Source organism: Catharus ustulatus, chromosome 4 (assembly GCF_009819885.2).
Source record: "Catharus ustulatus isolate bCatUst1 chromosome 4, bCatUst1.pri.v2, whole genome shotgun sequence".
NCBI classification, from domain to species: domain Eukaryota; kingdom Metazoa; phylum Chordata; class Aves; order Passeriformes; family Turdidae; genus Catharus; species Catharus ustulatus.
Genome location: NC_046224.1, coordinates 12,556,274 through 12,578,859, shown reverse-complemented (window position 1 = coordinate 12,578,859; position 22,586 = coordinate 12,556,274). Strand labels below are relative to the sequence as shown.

At 40.6% G+C, this 22,586-nt stretch overlaps 1 protein-coding gene across 1 annotated transcript in view; it reads left to right on the top strand.

The window, feature by feature from the left end:
* The first annotated feature begins 217 nt into the window (after positions 1-217).
* The window catches only part of RSBN1L (round spermatid basic protein 1 like), a 45,325-nt gene continuing 22,956 nt past the window's right edge, over positions 218-22,586 (top strand). Inside the window, exons 1-3 of the mRNA XM_033057515.2 lie at positions 218-834; positions 11,845-11,958; positions 20,085-20,728. Coding sequence (XP_032913406.1) covers positions 249-834; positions 11,845-11,958; positions 20,085-20,728 — 1,344 coding nt within the window. The 5' untranslated portion in view covers positions 218-248. The remainder of the gene's footprint in view (positions 835-11,844; positions 11,959-20,084; positions 20,729-22,586) is intronic.

Below are 22,586 nucleotides of genomic sequence, written 5' to 3'. Positions count from 1 at the left end.
CCCCCGCTCCGGTCCCCGCAGCGCTCCCCTCACGCCGTCCCCACCGCCACCCCCGTGCACCCTGCGCACTCAGCCGAGCCACCGCCCCCAATCCCCTGAGAGCCCGCCCCCTCTCCCCGCCCTGCCATTGGCCGCTCTCGCTGTCTGTCCGGCGCCGTCCCAGCCCATTGGGCGAGGCCGCGGCGCTGCCCCGCCCCCGGCGCTATCGGTTGGGGCGAGCCGAGAGTAAATAGACGCCGGAGCCCAAGATGGCGGAGCCGCCCAGTCCCGGTCGTGGCGCGGCGCCTCCCGAGTCGGAGCTGCTCGGCGCCAGGACGGCCCCGGACGCGAAAGGTTCCCGCGGATCCCAGCCAGCCGCCAAGAAGGTGAAGGGAGCCGAGGAGCGGAGCATGAAGGGCGCTAAGCGCGTCAACGGTGAAGGGGGCGGCGGTGGCGGGAGCGCCAAGCAGCCGCTGCCCGCGGTCGTGCCCAGCTACAGCGGCCCCGGGCCGTGGGGCTTCGCCGCGCTGCCCTCGGGCCCCTCGGCGGGCGCGGGGGGCTTTGCGTTCTCTTCCCCGCTGGCCCGGAAGCTGCTGCCGCCCGCCGTGCTGCTGCCGCCGTCCGCCTCCCCCTCCTCGTCCCAGGCGCAGCACCAGCACCGCCACCACCGGCACCGCCTGGCGCTGGCGGCCGAGGCGGGAGGCGGCGGCAGCGCCAAGCCCAAGAGACCCAAGGAAAAGCGGGACAAGGAGAGGAGGAAGCACGGGGCGCTGCCCGTGGTGGCGGCGGCGGGAGATGGCGGCGGGGCCCTGAAGCGGGAGGAGAACGGCGAGGTGAAGCTGCTGTTCCCGAAAGGTGAGCGGCGGGGCAGCGCCGGCGGCGGGGGGCGGGCAGGGAGGGCTGCAGGGGACGGCGGGGCTCGCCGGAGCTGCCCGGCTCCGCGGGAGGCGGCTGCGAGCCGGGCCGGGGGCCGGGGCAGCGCTGGGCTCGGTCACACATCGCTGGCGTTGTGTAAGTTCGCGGGGAAGGCAGCGGCGGCTCAGTCCGCCGTCAATCCTGTCAAAAAAGGGGGTGTGGAATTAGCGATGGCGTCAGCCAGAAGCTGCCAGAGGCCTTAGGTTTTCTTACCTATTAGGGAAATGAGGATGCCGAGTAATTTGTTAGAAATGTGTGAACAAAACTGAATTGGGGAAAAACGGAGAACGTGTTGCAAAAAATCACCGTAATTTAAAAATTAAATTGTGAATCATCTCCTTTCCTTTCTAGGCTAAGTTATGGAGTACTAGAGAGCATGCAGTTAAAATTTAGATACTTAGACTTTTGAAATCTTCTGTAGTTGCTGCTTCAGGCTTTCTTTATTTCTTGAAGATCACATCTCCCAAGGAATGCTCGAGGTCCTCAGGATAAGGGGAGGAGTGCTGGATTAGTTCATTAGTGGAGCTGGACAAAAATGGCCATATGGGGTAGGACAAGATGTCAGGCAGGAGTCTTGCTTGGGTTCCAGCTGTGATCAACAATAAATCTTGGAAACTAAAACACAATACATGAATATATGATGACAGTACAAGAATACATGCTTTTATTTCTAGTGTGTCCTTTCCCAGTCTCCAGTGACCTTAAACCAGATGTTGATGCCTTCATATTTACATTGAAATATGAGGAATTTGAAACGTGCACTCTATTACCTAATTTAATCAAATTTCCTTTCTTTTCAAGGAAAGATAAACTACAGCTGTTGTGTAAATTTAGGTTAGTTTGATTGTGGCCTATACCTGTAATTACAGAATCAGCCAAGCTTATAAAGAAATATCAATGTGCCTTTTTGTCTGTTGATTGTGTTGTCTGAGGTGCCTTACTTCATTTTCCACTAATTTCCATGAGTATCTTAGTCTATAATTCACTTCCCAAGTCTATGATTCACATACCATTGAGAGTTTTTTCCTTGATTGGTGGTTTTTAGCCACCACCAATTGGGTTTTAAGTATGTGGTTTCAGTGCTTTCCTTTTTGGGCGCCCCCTCCCCTTGTTCCTGTCCAAAAGGTGACTTGGAAAAAGCCTTTAGAAACGATGCTCAGTACGCATTTGATGTTGTGAAGTCATTTTGTCTTCAAGGGTAGCTGCTAAGAAACTCACCCAGTATCCTTCTTTCAGAGCTATGTAATTAATAACCATATTGTTTCAGATTGCTGTAGTGTCCTACCAGTGTTCAAGAGTCATGTTAGTAAGTCTTGGAACCATATTACAGTAGCAAGGTGAAATATTTTTTCACATTGGTAAAAGAAATTGACACTGATAGTGTTACCTGAATAATTGATGTGATTTGCCTTTAAATAGGAGGTTCTGCACATGGTATCTGGAAAAGATACTTTTCTCAGAACTTATATACTCACAGACACAAATTATTTATTTTTTTAGTTGCTGAGTCCTCAGAACAGATCTTTTTATCTTATATTTATTCATTGAAAACTTACCTACATCCAACAAATGTTCAAAGGTAAAGGATCCCTGTTTGGCATCTGAGTCTACAGATTTCTGTTTAGAGAAAGTAGTTTCTAAAGCTAAAATTCTGTGGCATAATTTCCTATATAAAAAAAGAACTTTATTTTAATTAAACTGTGTATTTTTGCAGAGAAGGCTGTGAGAAAGTGAAGGATGCACTGAGTCTTCTGCTGAGAGCTGCCAGCCTTTCAAAAGTGATTCAGTATTTGACTGTAGATTAAAGAACAGGTTTGTGCTGTTAATCCTATGAATAATTTACTTCGCAGAGAGGAAAGGGAAAAATGCAGTTATGATGCAGGGAGAAAAGAATGGCTGGGGGGCATCCACATAGACTCCTAAGTACAGAGGAAGGCTAAGAATGACATTAAGGTGGGTGGGTGGAATAGTCAGGACTTGTGCATTGGGAGTGCTGAAGCTGCAGACTGGAAAAAGATACCAGAGGGATTGTGGCTGCAGCGTATAATGAGTGAACATGGAATGAATTTGAAATGTTGACAGGAAAGAAAAATAGCAGGCAAAAGCAGTTTGGAGGTGATTCTGGTCTTGTTTTGGCAAAAATATTATTTTTAGGTGCTGTAGAAAAGGCCAGGAAGGTTAGAGAAAGGTAGGATAGGAGAGGAATGAAAGTTTTAGGCAGGCTAAAACAGATACGACATGGGTAAATTTAGACAATTTGGGATAATTATGAAAAACTGAAAGGCTTGCACATACAGAGTATATGATGTGTGGGGAGGTAGGAATAAAATATTCTCCTTTAGGTGTAATGAGGTGAGTTTGTAGAAGCTGTCATCAGTGCATTCTAAAAATCAGCCTCATGCAGGCAAGTGCAGCCTCTTGTTCCTGGAGTCTGCAGTTAGACAACCTTTCTGCTTTTGGTGCAGTGGAAAAGGAGCAGCAATGTGGAATTGATGGTATTGATCATTCTTCTCTCCTAGCATTCAGGACTCATACATGTGCCAGTGTTGCACCTGCCAGAAAAAACACTGTGCTGATGGGGAGACTAGAGGTGTAGAGGCAGAAATATTAAGAGATAAGCAGGTGGAATGGGTGGATTCCCTGATTGTTTTGAGGCTCTGAAAAGGGAAGAAGTCCATCCTCCTGTTTGCAGCCAAAATGGAGATGCATTGCCGTTGTGTGCATAGGATGGAGTGGAATTCCCAGTCGTTCCTGTAGCTATGAATGAGGAGGAGTTGTGTTTCTGGTCAGTGAGCTGTGTGCTCTGCTGCACAGAGCTCTTAAGGTGTGAGGAGAAAAAGCTTTAGCTTTGTGAGAGACTGAGGGCCTGCACAGATCTCAGTACTAGATAAAGTGAAGAGCAGTACTAGGGCAGTCAGGAGAAGAATTGCAAAATTTGTTTAATGAGATTGTTAGGACTGTGGTATAGACAAAATAATACAGGGAATCAGGGTGTGCAGTGCTGTGGAGTGAATGGATGTGAGATCTGGCCTTGAGAGTAGTAGCAATTGCATTTTCCTAATTTTAGTTTAATTACTGTAATGATGATAGAGGTGTTGATACTGAGGAGGAAATTGTAAGGTTTTTCACCTTGCATTCAGAAAAGCTGATGATAGAAGCTGATGTGTGTCCTTCACTTGCAGTAGTGATTATGAAGTAAGGGAGCCCGTTCTGAGACACTCTTATTTCCTAAGTCATAGAAAGATGTTAAGCTTGGTAGTAGCCAGGATGGATTATGTGTTTAAAGCTTTTCAAAAATTTTTATGTTTTCTTCACATCTTCAGCTAAAGACTTCTCTGGTCTTTTAATTAATTGCAGAGAGCTTTTAAGTTGCCAAGTCATAACCAGGCCTTACAGCTTGTGATTCTGTTAAATGAATGAAGTTCAGTGACCCCTTCAGAGATGATCTACCATGCAGAGAACCTGAAAGAGCCTTTTGCCAGATGCATGATTTATTCTGCAGATAACGAGGTTTAGGCTGTTTAAAATAAGCTTAAATTTCACTTGTTGTGTACATTCTGATAGTGGAACTAAAGTTGTGCAATGTTTTTGTTTTTAAAACACGGTGTCAGTCTGACAGAAGTGATTGCTGTTCGTGCCATGACTCTGCTGATTCAGTTAGTCATTTAACTGATATTCTGCTCTAGCAGTTCATAGTTGAAGTTGTTTTCATAACAGTGCAAAACTCAGCTCAGCCACTCCCCACTTCATTAGACAATGCCTGTCCAAATCTTTGGTTTTGGTCCCTATACTTGCTGTAAGGTGTATTGCAGTTGCATGATCCGTCTTTTCTGCTTTTCTTGCTGGTTTTGTGTCCAATTTGGCTTTCCCTTCACTTTTTTTTTCTTCAATGATCCATTTGCTGATAAGATTGCCTCAGTGTGCAGGCAGTTGCAAAATGAGATTGCCATCTTTTGACTTGCAGATGGGGATTCCCCATATGAGCAGGAAAGTTGAATATGGTACTGTAGCTCTTGTTTTTAATATTAGTCTATTTTCTTTTAACACTCCCTCCTTTGTCTCCACCCCCCCGCCCCACTCCTCTCCTTTCTCCTGCTGTCTTTGAAGAATGGATAAGATTAGATTTCGGATGAGCATTTAGCAATGATTCTTCTGGCAACTGTTACCTTGTATTGTGTGATCCCTCTTGGATTTTAGCTTTCAAGTAGTTACACTTTTCAGTCTTAATAATTTTGGTCTGTATTCAGTGGGATGCTCATTTTGTTGTCTCTTTTACCAAAGTAGGTTGAAGAAAGTTTTGGATCTCCTTTTCCCCTTCTTTAGAACTGGGGCCATTCATGCTTGTTAGGTTGTCTGTTATGTTTTCTTCTGCTAAACATTTCCTCCTTCTGTTAAATTCTATTTCCCTTTTTTTTCTTTTTCCTTGTACTATGTGGCTTGACTCACTTCCCCCTCCTCTCTGTTGAATTTTTAAAATATGGCAGTCACTTTCATGCTTATGAGGCCTCTTGACCACTTTTGTCTGAATTCTTCAATATATTTCTATTTAGATATTCTGCTGTAAGCAGCAATGTCTAGAAGATGTTTAGGGTTTCAAGTATGGTATTCAGGAGGAAGAGTGACTTCTCAAATTTCTGTTGCTGTTTGAGATTTAAATGCGGTTCGGTTTTCAGTGCTCATAGTGGCGTTACTGTAAGTGTGTAATGTTGGGATAAATTTGAAGTAGTGTATGTTTTTCTTGAGAGACCCTGACCTCTTTTTGATAACCTGAAACTTGCTAGGCAGAGCAAAATCTTTCTAAGCTGGAGAACCATGGCCTTCCTGTACCCCAGAACGCAGCAGCAGAAACTTACTCTGATTTTAGAATACCAGATAATTTTTGGCACAAGGTCAGGAGGCTGAAACATTTGATCTGAAACCTCTTGAAGAGGTCTTGTTTGCAGCTGTCACATTCTCTGTTACTGATTTGATGCAACTCTCTAGTGCTTGAGCTTAAACTTGGCTCATTCAGTTCTGCATGTAGAAGGTCTCCTTAGAAGCGTGAAGCTTAAAGGAACTGGGACCTGAAAGATCGTATTTCCATTTTTTGGAAGTGTTTTAATTCTGAAAGGAATCCTTTCATTCCATTCATTGAAGAGCTTGGGGAAATGTTCTTGTCTGATAAGGGGATTTCTTTAGGTCATATCTTGGATTTTAAACTTAAATTACTGAAAGGGATGTCAGCCACATATTCCTGCTTGCTGGGATGTGAAACTGTCCCTTTTTTGATGAGTTTTTTGTATCTTGGAAATACTGTATGGGTTTTTCCATGTTCATTAAGTTAGGAAACCTGCTCTGCAGTGTACATTGTAGCATTTAATAAGTGCAGGTGTCAAAGCTGTTAGCATGGTGATGTTAAATATACTTCATGTACCTGCATAACCAGTTAAACATGGCTTCTTGAGGTTTTATTTTTATGGGTGTTTGTTCAAAGCGAGGAGAGTGCTGGTGGAAGGAATGGTAACTGATGTTCTTGTACACCTCTCCTTATTCCCCTTTCCTTTCAGTTATGCTGCTGGTGTTGTTGTCCATATTGATGGTGTCCCTTTGCAGTAGTCTGTAAATATTTTGCCTCATGTGCAGTGACAGCCCTTAAATCAAACTGAGGAGAGAGAGGCAGAATACTTTGAACATAATCTATGACTGACTACTAATGTGAGTTACCATCTGGAAAATGATGCAAACCAGCTGCAACTTTTGGCATCTGACAGGGTTGTACGGCTCTCCTCTTTCAGTGCTGAAATGGACTTGCTTGTTTGAGCTCCTGCATGGGCTTCAAGGTGCAAATTTCCCAGTGACAGCCACCACATTGCACGTAGTACACGCACTGAAGAGCACTTCCCACTCATTCTCTATACTCTTGGCTTACCTTTTTGTCTGTAGAAAGTTTGCAGTAGAGGCAAAGATCTGATTAGATTTCTGGAATCAGTATGGTGTGGTCTGTGAATGTGTGTTTGTGTATTTGCTGCTTAAGAAATCATGGCAGTCATTATGAGAAGGTATCTCCTGAGCTGGAAGCTAAGATCTTTTACTGTAACCTTTAGTTGTAAATGTCTGCTTAATGTATAAATATAGTGTGTATCCATTTCTTTTATTTATTTATTTAACAAAAAATAGCTTGGGAATTTGAGGAGGAAGTATGCATATAATTCTTAATTAGTTCAGTTCATTGTGTAGAATTGTTGTCAAGTGAAAATATTTTTCAGATGCCCTTTAGAAAGGTGAGATGTCACAAACTGTAATAAAATTCTTCCTGTGGCACTTCTTCTATATGTAGCACGTCTTTTATTTTAATGAACTGCTGTTGCAGCATTTCTTGGGTGTGGGTGTACTGTTTCTGTGACCTGCAAAGCAAAGAATACGGACTTCATGGTGATACTCTACTGTGAACTTAAATGAGACATGTAGAAATCTCTTAATTCCTTGGGTGTTGCATTTTCTATAAACAGGGACACTTATTCCTACAAAGTTCTGTATTTTAAAAAGTATACACTGGTTTATTTAGTAGAGTTGGATTGGGTTTGCATGGCAAGGTTTTGGTAGCAGGGGAGATACAGGAGTGGCTTCTGTGAGAAGCTGCCAGTGACAGTGGTAGCATCTCTGGGATTATATATTTTAAGAGGGGTGGAAAATTACTGCACAGGACTAATTGCAGCTGGAGAGATGAATGAGACAGAGAACAGCCCTGCAGGCACCCAGGTCAGTGCAGAAGGAGGGGCAGGAGGTGCTCCAGGTGCCAGAGCAGATTCCCCTGGGGCAGCCCATGGAGGGAGCAGAGATCCACCTGCAACCCCTGGAGGACTCCACCCTGGAGCAAGTGGATGTCCTAGGGAGGCTGTGACCCTGTGAGAAGCCCATGCTGGAGCAGGCTCCTGGCAGGACCTGTGGCCCCATGTGGCACCACGATGGAGCAGGCTGTGCCTGAGAGACTGCACCACATGGAAAAGGAGCCACACTGCAGCAGTTTGTGAAGAGCTGCAGCCCATGGGCAGGACTCACGTTGGAGAAATTTGTGAAGTAGTGTCTCCTGTGGGAGGGACCTCACTCTGAAGCAGGGGAAGAGTGAGAGGTGTCCCTCCCCTCTTGAGGAGGGAGGAGTGACAGGGGTGATATATGATGAACTCAGGACAATCCCCATCCCCCTGTGTCTCTCAGGGGAAGGAAGTAGTGAAAATTGGGAATGAAGCTAAGCCTGGGAAGAAGGGAGGGGCAGGGGGAAGATGTTTTTAACATTTAGATTTTATTTCTCATTACCCTACTGTACTTTTGATTTGGTAATGAATTATTTTTTTTTTTCCCCGAGTTGAGTCTGTTTTGCCCAGGACAGTAACTGATGCTATGAACCATCTCTCTTTGTCCTTACCTCAATCCATGAGCCTTTTGTATTTTCTCTCCCCTGTCCAACTGAGGAGGGGAGTTCTGAAATGGCTTTGGTGGATGCCCAATGTCTAGCCAGGGTCAACTTTCTACAAGAGTAACAAATCACTTTGTAGTGATTTTTTGCCCTCTGTCAGTAGAGCTTGAAAATAAAGGACTGAACCTAGCTCTTGCTGAACTTCCTTAGCTGATTCCTACTATACTTGGATTTATATTTTTTTTTTGACCTGGGTTAGGAGTATTTGCAAATTCTCTTTTATCTGTGACCAGCTATTTCCTGAGCAGTGTATTTCTTTGTCAAAATCATATAAAGTAAAAGCATGTGTTTTAATAGGTGGGACAAGCTTAATTTAAAGACAGATTTTTCTTTTTTGTCCTTGATACAAATTATTTCAAATGATTGGCTTTTAGTTTTGGTATCTTTGGAGGTATGTGAAGGTCTAGGAAGACTCTATTTGGGCTATGTTATTTCTGTGGAGGCTCATTTCATCCTGAGCAGCTCAAGAAGTGCTTTTTTTTTTTTTTTTTTTTAACTGGGAGTAGACTTGGTGGAAGCTAGCTGTGCAATATTCTGTGGGCATGGAAAACTTATAATAAACATCTTTCTATCTTTTACTGCTTTGTGATCTTGTCCTACAAATAAAATGGAGACCAGTAGTAGCTTCTAGGTAAACTTCAAAAAAACTGTACAAGAGCATTGCAGGTTTTCATAACTTCAGCAGAACAGATTTTTTTGTCTTCCCTTGCCAGTGTCACTCACTGTTTGTTTATTCTATCATACATAGGTTGTAAATTGCTTAATGTTGGGGGTATTCATTTTAAAATAGGAATTTTGTGAAGAATGTTCATGTTTCTGGATGTCCCTGAGGAGAATAATCTGCAGAATTTTGCTTGAGAATTGTTTGAATTCTGCAAACCAGAGTAGAAAATACTTTATTAATACTCATAAACTGAAGACATTTAAACTGAGAATTAAGTTCAAGTGTTAATCCATGGAATAACTCTCATTTTGATACAGTTCTTCATTTTTTTTTTAATATACAGATTTTTTTTTAAATTTCAGTGTTTATTTATGCTTTTTTTTAAAGTGAACTACTGGCTGTTGTTAAGCTATTCTATGAGCTTTGAGGGAGAAAACCAGAAAATCTATGCATTCAAATTCAGCTTCTCAACTATTTCTTACTTGCATCAGACTGTACGGCTGCTTTTGTTACAATACTGTGATTTCTGGAAGGGAAAGTTTATTCCAGACTTCCCTTAGCTGTATTTACATTGTAAATACAATCACTTAAGGTAGGATTTACTTGTGGCTGTTGCTGGGGGATGTTACAGAACACATTGATTGTTTCTTTTGTTGGGGAGGTTTCACCATTGACTCTTAATTGCTTTGTAGATGTGGAAATAAACTAGAGGCTCTTTAAAAGGTTCTCTTTCTTTGTGTGTTGCTTCTGACAAAGCTGGAAGATTCATTGGCCTGTGATGCTTTTCATGAGCTGGCAGTAAAGGATTCTTTCAGTCTTTTGTCCTCTTTCAGAGGACAACATTTGTATGTGCTCTTCAATCTTGCTTTGATTTGTAAGTGATAGCAGAAGTCAAGTGTGCCTCTTAACCATACAAAAATGTTGAGATAAAATCTAGGTTTTCCCATGATAATTGTAATTGTGACTGAGTTGTTCATTCAGCAAAGGTTATAAATCAAGCCTGGTGTTACTGCCTACTAGCTGAGTGTCTGCTTTCAGAGTGTTACATTAACTCCTGTTTGTACAACTTACCCAATTTCATACTCAAGTTGCAGGAGATTTGCAAATTACAGATGGCTTTTTGGGGGAGAAACAGGTTGGAGAGGAAGATTTATGTCTATTTAACCTATTCCTAGAAAGGTTTGTGTTGCTTAGGAAAGCTTGTTTGGTTTCCATGGTCTGCTGTACACATAAATCTGCTTTGTCATCCATCCCTTCCCACAGAGGTGTTGGGAGGAGGCTGTTCTTGGACATGACTATTTCAGTCACTTAGTTCTAAGACATCCTGTAAGTGCAGCTACCTTATATTTGTGCCAGTATAGTTTCTGTTCTCTCCCCACTGCTTATCATGATCTGTGGAGAGGCAGCAGACATGTCTCAATTGCCATCTGTTTTGGTTTGTATTTGACTTATTTTCTTAAGATTCTCTGTAAAAATACATTTTTTGCTTCACCCTAAGAATTGTGAGGGTTTAAGTTTTCTATCCTTATTGGAACACTCCTCAGAGGAAAGATATGAATGCTGTGGAATCACCGTTAGAACATTCATTTCTATGGATTGCTGTCAGCTCTTTGCACTTTTATCAACATGCTTCCTGAGTAGTTTGGTTAGGGGTCACTCTACATTGCCTTCTAGAATTGAGGGCTTTCTTTGGTTTGATTCTGAAATATTTCTGATTTTTTTAGTAGTGAACATACTTGCTGCTTCTATTTTGTGTGAATACTTAAGGAAGAGTAATTGGATTTCTTTGCTTCCACTTGGGGTTTATAATGCAAGTACCATGAATAAAACATCAGGGCTGTCTCTCAGCTATATTACTGAAGCATAACATTATGTAGAAGCTTGCAATCAGATTTCCTTTTTCCTTGTGGAGGTTAAAAAGCCCAGTGAACTCTTGGAGCAGGTACTGGCTTCAAGCCAGGAAATAAGGCATGAAGTGCTGGCTGCAGTGCATATAAGCCTAGTAAAATCTGACTTCTTTAATGCTTGGCCTCATAAGTGAATCTCTACTTGGCTTGCAAAGGTGACTGCTTGAAATTATGAATTTCTCTAGGTCTGGTATTTTACATACAGAAAGCATGCCTAAAGGCTCTGCTTTTCTGTGTCAGGGATTTAAAAACCTGGAATGACTTGACAAGAAAGTAAATGAATAATGAGACTGCTCAGGTAAGCTGTTGCTGATGGTAGGTAAGCAGGGGAAGCACCAGTGAATTAAATCTGTATTCACCAGTGTGAATGCAGCACATCTCATGTTTTTATTAATCATGTCTGACTGCTGTTAATACATTAGCCTGTGACTGTAATGTAAAAGATCTTTCAGTTGACAGATTTAACTGCCTTTCCCAGATATTTAAGGGCAAAAGGCTTTAAGTTCAGAGTATGTATAGATAGCTATGAGATTTTCAGTGTAGCTGTAAACCTAAGAAAATGCAAACTGTACTCTTTTTTACCCCAGTTCTTATGTGATGTATGCAATTCCAATTTCAACAAATGAGCTGACTGCAGAGGCAGGAATAAGCAGAAGGTATAGGAGTAAGCAAAAATTACTGTACAGTTGACTTGCTGGGTTGTTGCATACAGCCACAACACAACAAACAAAACTTTTCTGAGTTAAAGAAGCTTATGTTGGATTATGCAACAGATAAATATTAGCTTTTCATATTGTAAGTACTGGGATTTCCTTGTAACTCCTCCTCTATATCCTCTTAATAGAGCTTGCATAAGAGTAATAGGAAACATGTATGTGACAATTAGTTTTCTGTTCTTGATTAATGGTGAAATATTTGTGTTTCAGGTCAAATCAAAGACAAAGTTAAAGAAAGGGAAAAGAAGCAGAAAGAAAAGAAGAAGCACAAAATAATGAATGAAATCAAGAAAGAAAATGGAGAGATCAAATTGCTGCAGAAAGGTAGGTTAAAACTATGTAGTGTTTTTTCATTCTAGTACTAGAAGTATTTGTGATTGGATTCTGTGTTTTAATACTATGGTTTTCATTTGACTTATACCATTCTTCCTGGTTAGTTGGTGCAAGAGTTGCAAATGTACACCTGATATAGGTGTTATTTTTTTTGTCAGCTGTGCTAGGTACTGGAAATTAAAGATAAAACTATCATCAGTGTTGCATATGTAATAGTGGTAATAGGAAGGACCAAGGAACAATAGTAGTGATTCTTCAATAACTGCTGACAAGATGTAGGTTATCATTTTATATATTGTGGAGAAGAATGATGAGTGCATGTTACATTTTCTATCTAACATTAGTTGTACAAGACTGAGTAATTAAGGAGTTGTAATTCAGGAGCTTTGTCGAATACTAAGCAGTTATATGCAACATGCGGTCTTAATTTTGGCCGATTGCTTAAACTTGTAATGAAGGGTAGTTAAGGTTACATTCTCATGTGGCTTTTGCACCCACTGAGTCTTAGAACTGTACAGTAGTTGAGGTTGGAAGGGATATATTCCAGCTGCTCCAAGTATGATCAACAAGAGCAAGTTGCCCAGGATTATCAGATTCTTTATCTCCAAGGTGGAGGCAGCAGTTTCTCTGGACAGCTACATTCAGAGTATACATACAGAAGATCTTCTTTATAATGATCATGGTAAGAGACTACAACAGGTTGCCCAGAGAGGTGATGAGTGTCCAATCCCTGGCAGCATTCAAGGTCAGGTCAAGGCTTGGGCTCTGAGCACCCAGATCTAATTAGGAAGATGTTCCTGCTTATTGCAGCAGGTTAGACTAGATGGTTTTTAAAAGTCCATTCCAACACAAACTATGTCTCATTGTATGGTCTGTGAAGAAAGGCAGAGTCTGCTGGGACTGATAGGCCTGGAGAAGAGGAGGCTTGAGGGGGAGCTCATCAGTGTGTCTAAAAACCTGATGAAAGGGAAGGAAGGAGGTCATCAGTCTGTGCTTCACAGGTTTATTCCTTCCAGGTGCAGGGTTTTGCCCACCCCTCTGTTGACTTCATGAATTCTCCAAGTTAGCCCATTTCTACAGCCTCTTGAGGTCCCTCTCACTGGCAGTGCAACTCTGTGGTGCATCAACTCCTTCTTCCAGTTTTGGATCAGCTGCAGCTTGCTGAGGGTGTGCTCTGTCCCATGATGCCATTAATGGAGAGGCTGAACAATTCCGACGCAAGATATTAAGGTCTGGATTACTCCAGCAGTGACTGTTTCCAGCTGGAATTCGTGCTGCTGCTCACAACCCTTTGAGCACAGCAGTTAAGCCAGTACTTGAACCACCTTACTCTTCACTTAGGTCATGCTGTGTCAGATTTTCTGTGAGGGCGTTGCTTATTTGAGAAGACCAAATGCTTTTTTAATCTGTTATTTTCAGACTCTGCTTTTGAAGTTAGGAACAAATTCCTGGTATGTTTTTCTGTTACCTTGTATTCTGTAGGATTTAATTTACAAACCAGAAACTGAAATAATCAAATCAAATATTGATTTTTCAGAATACTCATATGAGGTCAGAGGCACAGAACCCTGTAATTACTACATCATATATTGTACTCTACATACAAGTAACTATATTAACAGCAGTGTGTTGATCAGATCTCAAAGTATTGTCTTGAACTTGAGGATTGTGTAAGCTGATGACTTCCTGTGAAAAGGGCAGGTGTGACTAGTCTTTGCTGAGCATGGAAGGAAGTTGGTGGTTGTGATACTGGGCAACACTTAACTGCCGTAACAGTGGGTTCTTTAGGCTTTGTTTGCGTAGCAGCCTTTTTTCACACTGGGTCCTGTTTCTGTTGCCATTCAGTGGATGAAGTGCAATCTGCAAAGACAAGTTGTTTTACACTGATGTAATAGATTATACCTAATGGGACTGTTGAGCCTAAAATGATGCTTTATTTTCAGGTTAATGTAAAAGTGCATATATCCAGGGACTCTGTTAGAACACCTCTGCTGAGAAACAGGATAGCTTTTTTTCACAGCAAATAGTGCTACAAGTGCATTAGATGCTTTACCCCTATTTGATTTGACTTTTTATCACTCACGTATGTTTTAGGTTTTTGTTAATGTGTTGGCTGTGAAGTGTCTTGTAAAGGCTATGTTTGGTTTGCTGGTATCCTGCAAAATTAATTCCTATTTCAGGGAAAGAAGGGACTGAGTCAGGAAGGCAGGCAGATCATCTCCACAGGGTTTGTATCCTGTTCAGAATTGCAACTTGGTGTATTCTGTGGGCCTCCAGAAGCTGACTGAATGTGTTTGTATGTGCTGTGAGGTTTCTATAACATTTCCTGAGCTGATCTAACTTTACATCCTGGGCAAGAGAGGGGAGAGGCAGAAGTGTGTTATGATGCAGCTTCTTGTATGTATGAGTGGTCATTGTCTCTGAGACTCTTTCAAACACTGGCTCTTTATCTAAGAGTGTCTTCTTCCTGTGTAACAGAAGTTAAGCTTCAAGCCCTATTGCTTTGATCAGGATTTACTGTGTGGGCTTTGGAACAAAGTTTTGGAATGAGTCTGCGTTCCATTTCTTTGGGTTTTTGCTTTTGTGGTTGTTTCTTCTATTTTGTGTGGGAGTGTTTAGAGACCAACAGTACAGTGCCTAAAGGCAGCTTATTTCCTTCGTCTAGGTATTAGATCTATATCTTGTTGTAAAATACTGCTCTGACCATCTGTGACTGACCTTGGGGGTGGAGGTTAACAGCCTGTGTGACTTCAGACAGCTAAACTGGCTGTCCAAGGTCAAAGGTGACGAGTTATAGAAGAGGTCAGTACTGAGGGACTGATGTCTTTAGAGGTAGAGCTGGTGCAAAGCCTTATTTTGGTGCTCTAGGGTGAATGTGGAAGAGTTTGTTTATACTTGTAGGCTCTGGCTTGTGAACTGTTCATGTGCCTAAACTTGGCTTGGTGTTCTGTTGAAAGCAGAGATCAACTTGCCTGTGTTGGAGAAGGGTGATCCTTAAAAAGGGCTTTTCTACTCTGCTGGAGGCTGCTAAAGGAAATGAGGCTCTTTCAGAGAGCCTGATGGCTTTTCTTATGAACCTAGAATTAAAAGGTTTTTTTGCCATCCTTTTGCACTTAAAAGATGTATTCTCTGTAGGTAGGCTATAGAATTGCCTCTGTCTCTGTCTGCTGTGTGGAAGAAGGAGATCGGTTTTCAGATAAAAGCTGCTTGGCATGTGCATATTGTTAAATATTCAGAAACTCTAAGTGATTGGAACTTATTTTTAAGAAAAATCTGCATTGTAAATAGTTGCTGTCTAGAAATTGAGCATTTCATGTAGAATATTTACACCAATGTGATATGACCAAGTTACTGGAGATCCTGCAAAAAGGAGGATGATTAATAGGCTTATTTGTAAACAGTCCCATTTCTGTTTTTCATTTTAGATAGAAATGTTTTTCTGATTATTAATATCTGAGCACAGCAACTGCTAAAATTGCAGTAGGAGAAATTCTTAGTATGTGTTTCTGCAGGATTAAGTGCCTTGGTTTATTGAGTTTTATAACTTCTTTGTTAAATTTAAAAGTTCAAGTGTTCAGGTTATAAAAATTTCTCTTAAGGTTTGCTAGGAAATTTATCCTCTCTCATAAATGTGCTGTTGGGTGAGGTGGTGGGACTTATTTTAGCATGTAAAAATTGAGCTTTGTTCAGTGCTGGGGTGGATGGAGAAGGTGTGAGGGACAGGGTAGCTAAGCAGACCAGGTGGTGAGGTGGGTGCTGGTACCCTTAGTGTCCTGCTCCCAGTAGTCTGTGTGCTTTAGTTCCTGTCTGACAGTGCTGTGAGCCAGTTCACTGATCCAGCAGCAGTGAATTCTGCTGAGCCATTAAGTTACTGTGCCATTGATGAGCATCAGGCAGGAGCAGCAGTGGTGCAGGATTGTGTGCTGGGAGCCGTGACAGAGGAGGGTGGGGGTTGGATCATCTGGCAGTGAGCTCATACGTTGCTCAGTTGTGTCACATCCATTTGAAGGCTGAACTAATAATTAACAATGTCACATTTTTTCAGTCTTCCAAGATACAGTTTGATTTTTGGAGTGGTTTTTTCTCTGCAATGTGGTGTATGAAGTATCTGTAAAAATAATTTGCTGTATGTATGTCATTTGCTGCTAGTGGGGAATTGGAGTTTTTGACAGAGCTTGTGTATGCAGTAGCAAAAGCTCATGTGAATTTTAAAACTCAAAACAGCTGAGCAGTTTTTGAAGTTGTGTTACCTAATTCCTGCTTGAAGTGGTTTCAGAGAGCTAAGTTTTACTCTTGTTGGTCTGCAATTTTTTTCAAAGTTTTAATTCTCGTAATGTTTTAAAAAAAGTCCATTTGGAATCCTTTTTATCTTTGATTTCTGTGTTTTAAGGCTTTTTCCCACTTCAGTGGCATCAGTAGCTCAGACCCTTGAAGATGGGGTTCATGTTTTGTCTCCCAAGGATAGACATTTACTATTTTTCTCTCTTTCAGTTGCAAATAGCAGTTCAGGGGGCCCTACTACTTTCCATCATGGATCCTCTGGTGGCTTTTTTGTTGTACATCCTTTTGTTCTCTCAGTGATTGTTGCTTTCTTGATTTCCAAGTGTTTCAGAATTAAAACTGATCTCAGTTCCATCCTTCTTATATATAGAGATCCAAAAAATTCTGTGGAAGACAGTTGTGCACAAAGTGAGGGGCTGTAGGCAAATATTTGTTCCAAATTATGTGCATCATTTTTGCAACTTGGTATGATTTGAGAAAGTGTGCAATGATGAATTGTAAAACTTGATATATATGTAAATGGCATAACTCTTTTATCTTGTGTTCAGAAATAAAAGCAGTCTGTATTAAAATGAATATATTTAAAGCTGAGCAGAAAATTTCTTTTATATACGTGAAAAAGAATTATTTCTATCCTCTGGTTAAAAACTTTCATCTCTTCTGAAGGTTTTGTAGAGATGGTGTGAAAACAGAGGGAATGATAAGTGTTCTTCACTTTAAAAATGTCTTAGTGTAATTCCTTCTAAGCTTTTAAGTGCTTCCATAGATGTATACTAAGTTAAATAAAAAGTACTTTAACAACTGGTTTTGAAGACAAACTTTTTTGGATATGTTCACATGAACTTTGCATAAATCGAGACTGATTTACATTCCATCTGTGTTGTTTGTGTCTTTAAAGACACCACTGCTTTAAAGACCATGGCTGTGCTCTTTTGAGTGCTGCTCATTGATGATCAGAAAAATCAACTGTTTCAGTTGGAAAGGGCCTGCAGTGATCATCCAGTTCAACTGCCCGACCTCTTCAGGGCTGGCCACGTTAAACCATGTTGTTAAAGGCATTGCCCAAATGCCTCTTAAACACTGCCTTGGGGCATTGACCACCTCTCTGAGAAAGCCTGTTTTGTTCTTTAATAGTGGATTTTTTTTGTTTGGTTAGCTTTTTCAGACTTTATTGCATAGCTGCATCATGTTAAGTGATGGATTAAACAAATTGCTACCACATATTACAGGAGCTGTTGAATGAAACTGATTGTTAGTAAAACTCAGAAGATCAAATCAAAAGGAATGGGACAGATTGCAAGAGGAAATCAGATCATCTTCCTTCTTGTAGTTTAGGAATGGAAGTCATTCGTTTTTGTTGTTTTGCACAGATACAGATTCATACCCATCTATTGTATAAGTACTTTACATTTCAGCTTGTAATGATGGAATGTAATTTAATAGCTGAATGTTCAGCAAGAACATGCTGCTGATCTTAAGTTGTCTTAGGATTTTCTTTGGTGATTACAAACATGCTCAGGTGGAAGAGAGCAATTTTGCTCTTACCACAGCAAATAGCTTCTTGCTTTGACGTTTGTTGCCATTTATATTACTCTGACTGAATGAAACCCAGTAAATATAAATCTCCATGCTTTCCCTGCCATGCAATGTCCCAGATCTGAGTGACTAATTTGAACAAAAATCTAAGTTCCATTTGAAAACAAATGAAGTGGATTGCCAGGTAACTGCTGCTTCACCCTGCATTACCTTGCTCCAGCATTTGATGCTATAATTGCATAGTTTGTATATTCAGACTAATATGGTATCTGCAGAATGCTTGGCTTCTTCTTGATATCCATCAGTATAGCTAAAAATTTTCATATTTAGACTGAAACAATTTTAAAATGCTAAGTTAAAGCATTTTTAAGAGTTTGCAATACCTGCATAGTCATGGATGCTTTTGGTGATGTATTCCTGCAGTCAGGAGGAGGTCTGAGTCTGTATTTTGAGATTTGTATTGAGATTTCAAAGTCTGCAATAGGTAACTTCCCACTGTCATGAATAATTTCTTTACCTTTATTTCCTACTGCCTGGTGCCGGTGCCATAATGACACCAGTGCAATCCCCCAGAACTTAGCAGTAGGTGATTTTTGTTAAGTGATGACATTCCATCCAAGGACCCTGCCACCCTGAATGAACTGTTTTCAGGATTCCTTTAAGGTTGAAGTACTCAGTAGTTGATAATCTGTTGCTGCTCTTCTCATGCCCACTAGACTTAAAAGACTCTGGTGACAGAAAGAGGATATTAACAAAGAAGTGGTGAATATGCCTCTACCAGATGAAGCAGTCCTGTTGCAGAGGTTTGATGCTGGGTTTACATTAAATGTAGCCTAAGAAAGGACAGGCTTCCATGAAGATACTCTGCCTTTTGGCAGTTGAACTTAGTTAGCTAAAAGTGAAATTGTGTTCAGAGAGTGTGCCAAGTTAAATCTGATTCTGAGTGAAGGGAGTCTTTGTGGTTATTAACTGTGTGGATTAGGTTAAGAAATCCTAGAATCTGTTTCCTTGTTTGGGCTAAATAAGAAATGAGGTGACCTCAGGGCACTTCTCCTTCCCCTCTCTGTGGGAAAATAGAATCCAGAGAGATAACTAAATCTGCCTCCACTTGAGGAATCCCAGAAGTATTTAGCTGCAGTGACAAACCTCAGGAGACTCAGACCCAAGTGTCTTAATTGCTTGTTCTCCGTTACCTCCGTTACAGTATCTGCATCTTCCATGTCCAGCCTCTTAATCATCAGCAAGAGTTTGTGATTCCATGCACCACCAGTTGTGATCTCACTTTGTTTTTTTTAAAGGTCTCTTGTAAGTTATTTGGGTGGAGGATGGCAAGCTGAAAATAGTCTGCAATATAGTAGTAGAGACTCACTAACTTAACTCTTGCAGATTTCATATTACTTAGTCTTGCAATGAAATACGCAATTTTTAAATTTCAAAGCCTCTGTGTTGGAACATGCTGGTCTTGAATTGCTGGTGTGAATATAATTTTGTGCTGAAATATACCCACTAAATTTGTTTTACTATGCACTAAATCATTTTGACTGCTTGATCTTAACCTCTAGCACTACACTGCCCTTTTTTGGCTATCACTTCTATTACTTGCAAAAAAAGACATCCCTCACTTAAGACATCCCTCACTTGTTTAAAACAAGTGAGAACATTTACCTTAGGAATCACTTGAATGTATTATCCCCAGATGAGTAATATCTTCTGCCTTTAGGCCATTTTGGATATCTAGGACAGTTTGTTTTCACTTCAGCTTGTATATTATTTATGATATGTATGGGATCAGGTTTTAGATGTTCCTACATGTACTTCTTCAGCAGAGTTTATCTAGTTGTGAAAGAATGACCATGTGAAGAAACCCATCAGACAGGGTCAGTTCTGGCAGTGGCAGCTCGTGGGCAGCTTGCTGCTGCAGGTTCTTATCCATGGGTGGTTTGTAAGCCCCTTGTTTGGCAGTGTTGGACAGCTGTCCTGTGATGTCTCTGGACTTTATGGGACAGTAACTGCTAATGACCAGCTGAAGGGAATGATGGACTGCAAAGATTTTTGAAAGCAACCTTGGGAATCTTAGGTTATTGTGTCTTTCCCTTGTTGTCTCAGCCTGTTTATCAGTTGCCATGTAACCACAGCAGGCATCTCTTACCCTCCTCAGATTTGGTAATATATATTGTGACCCTTGCTTTTGGTCTCTGGTCTTTGTGTAAGGGTTTTGGTGACTTTGAGTCCCAGTCTTTAAATACATATTTTGTATAAAAACATCCTTAAGAGATCTCTTTTTTTAAAACTCTCAACAGGTGGGAAGGAGAAACCAAAAACCAATGCAGAAGAGCTACAGATTAAAAAAGTTAAGAAGAAAAAGAAAAAGAAACATAAAGAGAATGAGAAGAGGAAGCGTCCAAAAATGTACAGCAAATCCATTCAGACCATCTGCTCAGGATTGGTTTCTGATATTGAGGATCAGGAAGCCAAAGGCATCATAGATGATCATCTTAAGGATTTCAATGGGAAAAATATGGATCCCAAGAAGGACTGTGAGTCCAAGATACCAGAGAACAGTGAGTTTCCATTTGTCTCGTTAAAGGAGCCACGGGTTCAAAATAAACTCAAAAGGTTGGACACATTGGAGTTCAAACAGCTGATTCATATTGAGCACCAGCCTAACGGAGGTGCATCAGTTATCCATGCCTACAGTAATGAACTCTCCCACTTGTCTCCTGTGGAGATGGAGAGATTTGCAGAAGAGTTTGTGGGTCTGGTTTTTAGTGAAAATGAAAACTGTGCAGCTTACTATGTAATGGGTATTGTTCATGGGGCAGCTACTTATTTACCTGACTTTTTAGACTACTTTTCGTTTAATTTTCCCAATTCACCAGTGAAAATGGAGATTTTGGGAAAGAAAGATATAGAGACAACGACTATGTCAAATTTTCATGCTCAGGTAAGAGGTTATGCATTTTACTTTCTAAAGTCATATAATGGTTTCAAACAACTGTGAATGGGTTTTTTAAGAGTAGTTGCTATTAGCTCTGCTTTGTGGATGACATGGAAGACTAGAAACAAGGGATTTCTTTAAGTCAGTTCTGCATTATTGAAGGTGAGAAAAGACATAAAGTTGTTAACTGAGACATGAAATTGGATTTTTGGTGGGAGGGCAAGTGTTCGCATGCTTGTGTGTGTAGGTTTCTTTGGATTTGTTTCTGTAGCTGAAGATTAACCAGGAGTTTTGGAAGGTTAAGATGATTTAGCTGTGGCTTTCTGGGGTCTGAACAGCAGTTTATCTGTATGAACTTTGTCATAAAACTGAAATGCATTAATATCATGCTATACATAAAAACCTGCATAGGGCACAGTTAAGCTAGTGGCATTTGTAGTTTGGGTTTTATAAATCCATCTTTAAAGAAGAGCTTGATGCGGCTACTAATTTGAACTTAATATGGCTCCTGATATGGTCCTTAGCCCTTTGCATTTCTCTCACTTGGCTGAATTTTCTGGAAAGCTCTTAGGTTAAATGATAGAATGACTGGCAGCTTTTGAATATGTTTTTTATTTAAAATCTTTTGGAGAGAGATGACTGTATACTCTCTTAACAACAGCTGCTGATTGAACATTACCTTTGCTGTTTATTAACTTGCTGTAGAAAATACACTTTTGCTGTACAGAAATTATTTATAGCACTGGTTTTCAGGGAAAAAAAAATCTGTCTGATTTTCACCTTGATGTTATTGCAAAAAACCCCTACAGTGAGTATGAAACAATTTATGCAGAAACTCAATCCTGTTTTTAGTTATATCAACTTTATCTCACAATTACCCTTTTAACTCCCATGGATCGGCTTTAAATTATTTTAGTCTTCACTTTTTGGACAATTAGAAAGAGTTCAAGTGGAAGTTACACTGTCATCTTTTTCATGAGAAACATGTCTTTTTTTTTCTCCCTGGGCTGCATAAGAATTTGCATAGAACTCTTGCATGTGACAAATTTCAAGTGTGTGTTATCCACAAGGGTATGCAGAACTGAAATGTTGCTGCAAGAGAACATTTGCAGTGCTGGCTGAGAAAATATCTACTGCCATGGAATATGAATATTGTGTGAACTACAGTTGCTATTTTTCTGGAGTATGTAAATTGAATCATTAATAATAAAAATCACAGAACATATGATGGGCAGCTCTCCAGAGCTGCTCTATCTTTGGCCATTTTATATAAGAAAAGTTGGATCTGTCCTTCTAAGTATGTTCCTTAAATCCAGTTGGTTGTCTTGGGTTGCATTAACACAGGCATAGCTGTGTGCTAGTACCTGCCCTAAAGAAAGAGTTTAAGAAAAGCCAAAATTTTATTGTTGTGAATTATAATAGAATTATTTTAGTAAAAGGATAGATTAAATTGGTATTACAATGGTAACATCAACATTTGTTGTTAAACCAGTCCTGTGTTTGTTGGGGTTAAAATCATAATTCTCCATTTTTCTGTAAGTGAAGGAGGTACAGAGAGGCTGTGGTAGATGGGAGAAGCCAAACTCTATTACAGCATTCAACTGATCAGCTCTATGGTCTAAGCTGTGTTTTACTTGGCTGGAGGTTTAGTTCTGGTATCTTCTTTTCCTTTGTGTTCCCTCATTTTTTTCCTCAGTTTTCATGGCATTTTATCACTTCTCGGTTTGGTTGCTTGACAGAAAAGGCTTGGCTCCTTGTATTTTTGCAAATAAGGGATATATGGTGTATAAATAACACGTTCAAGCAAACATCAGACTTTGTGTTCTGTGCAGCATTCCTGTTTCCTGGATTATTTAAGTCAGTA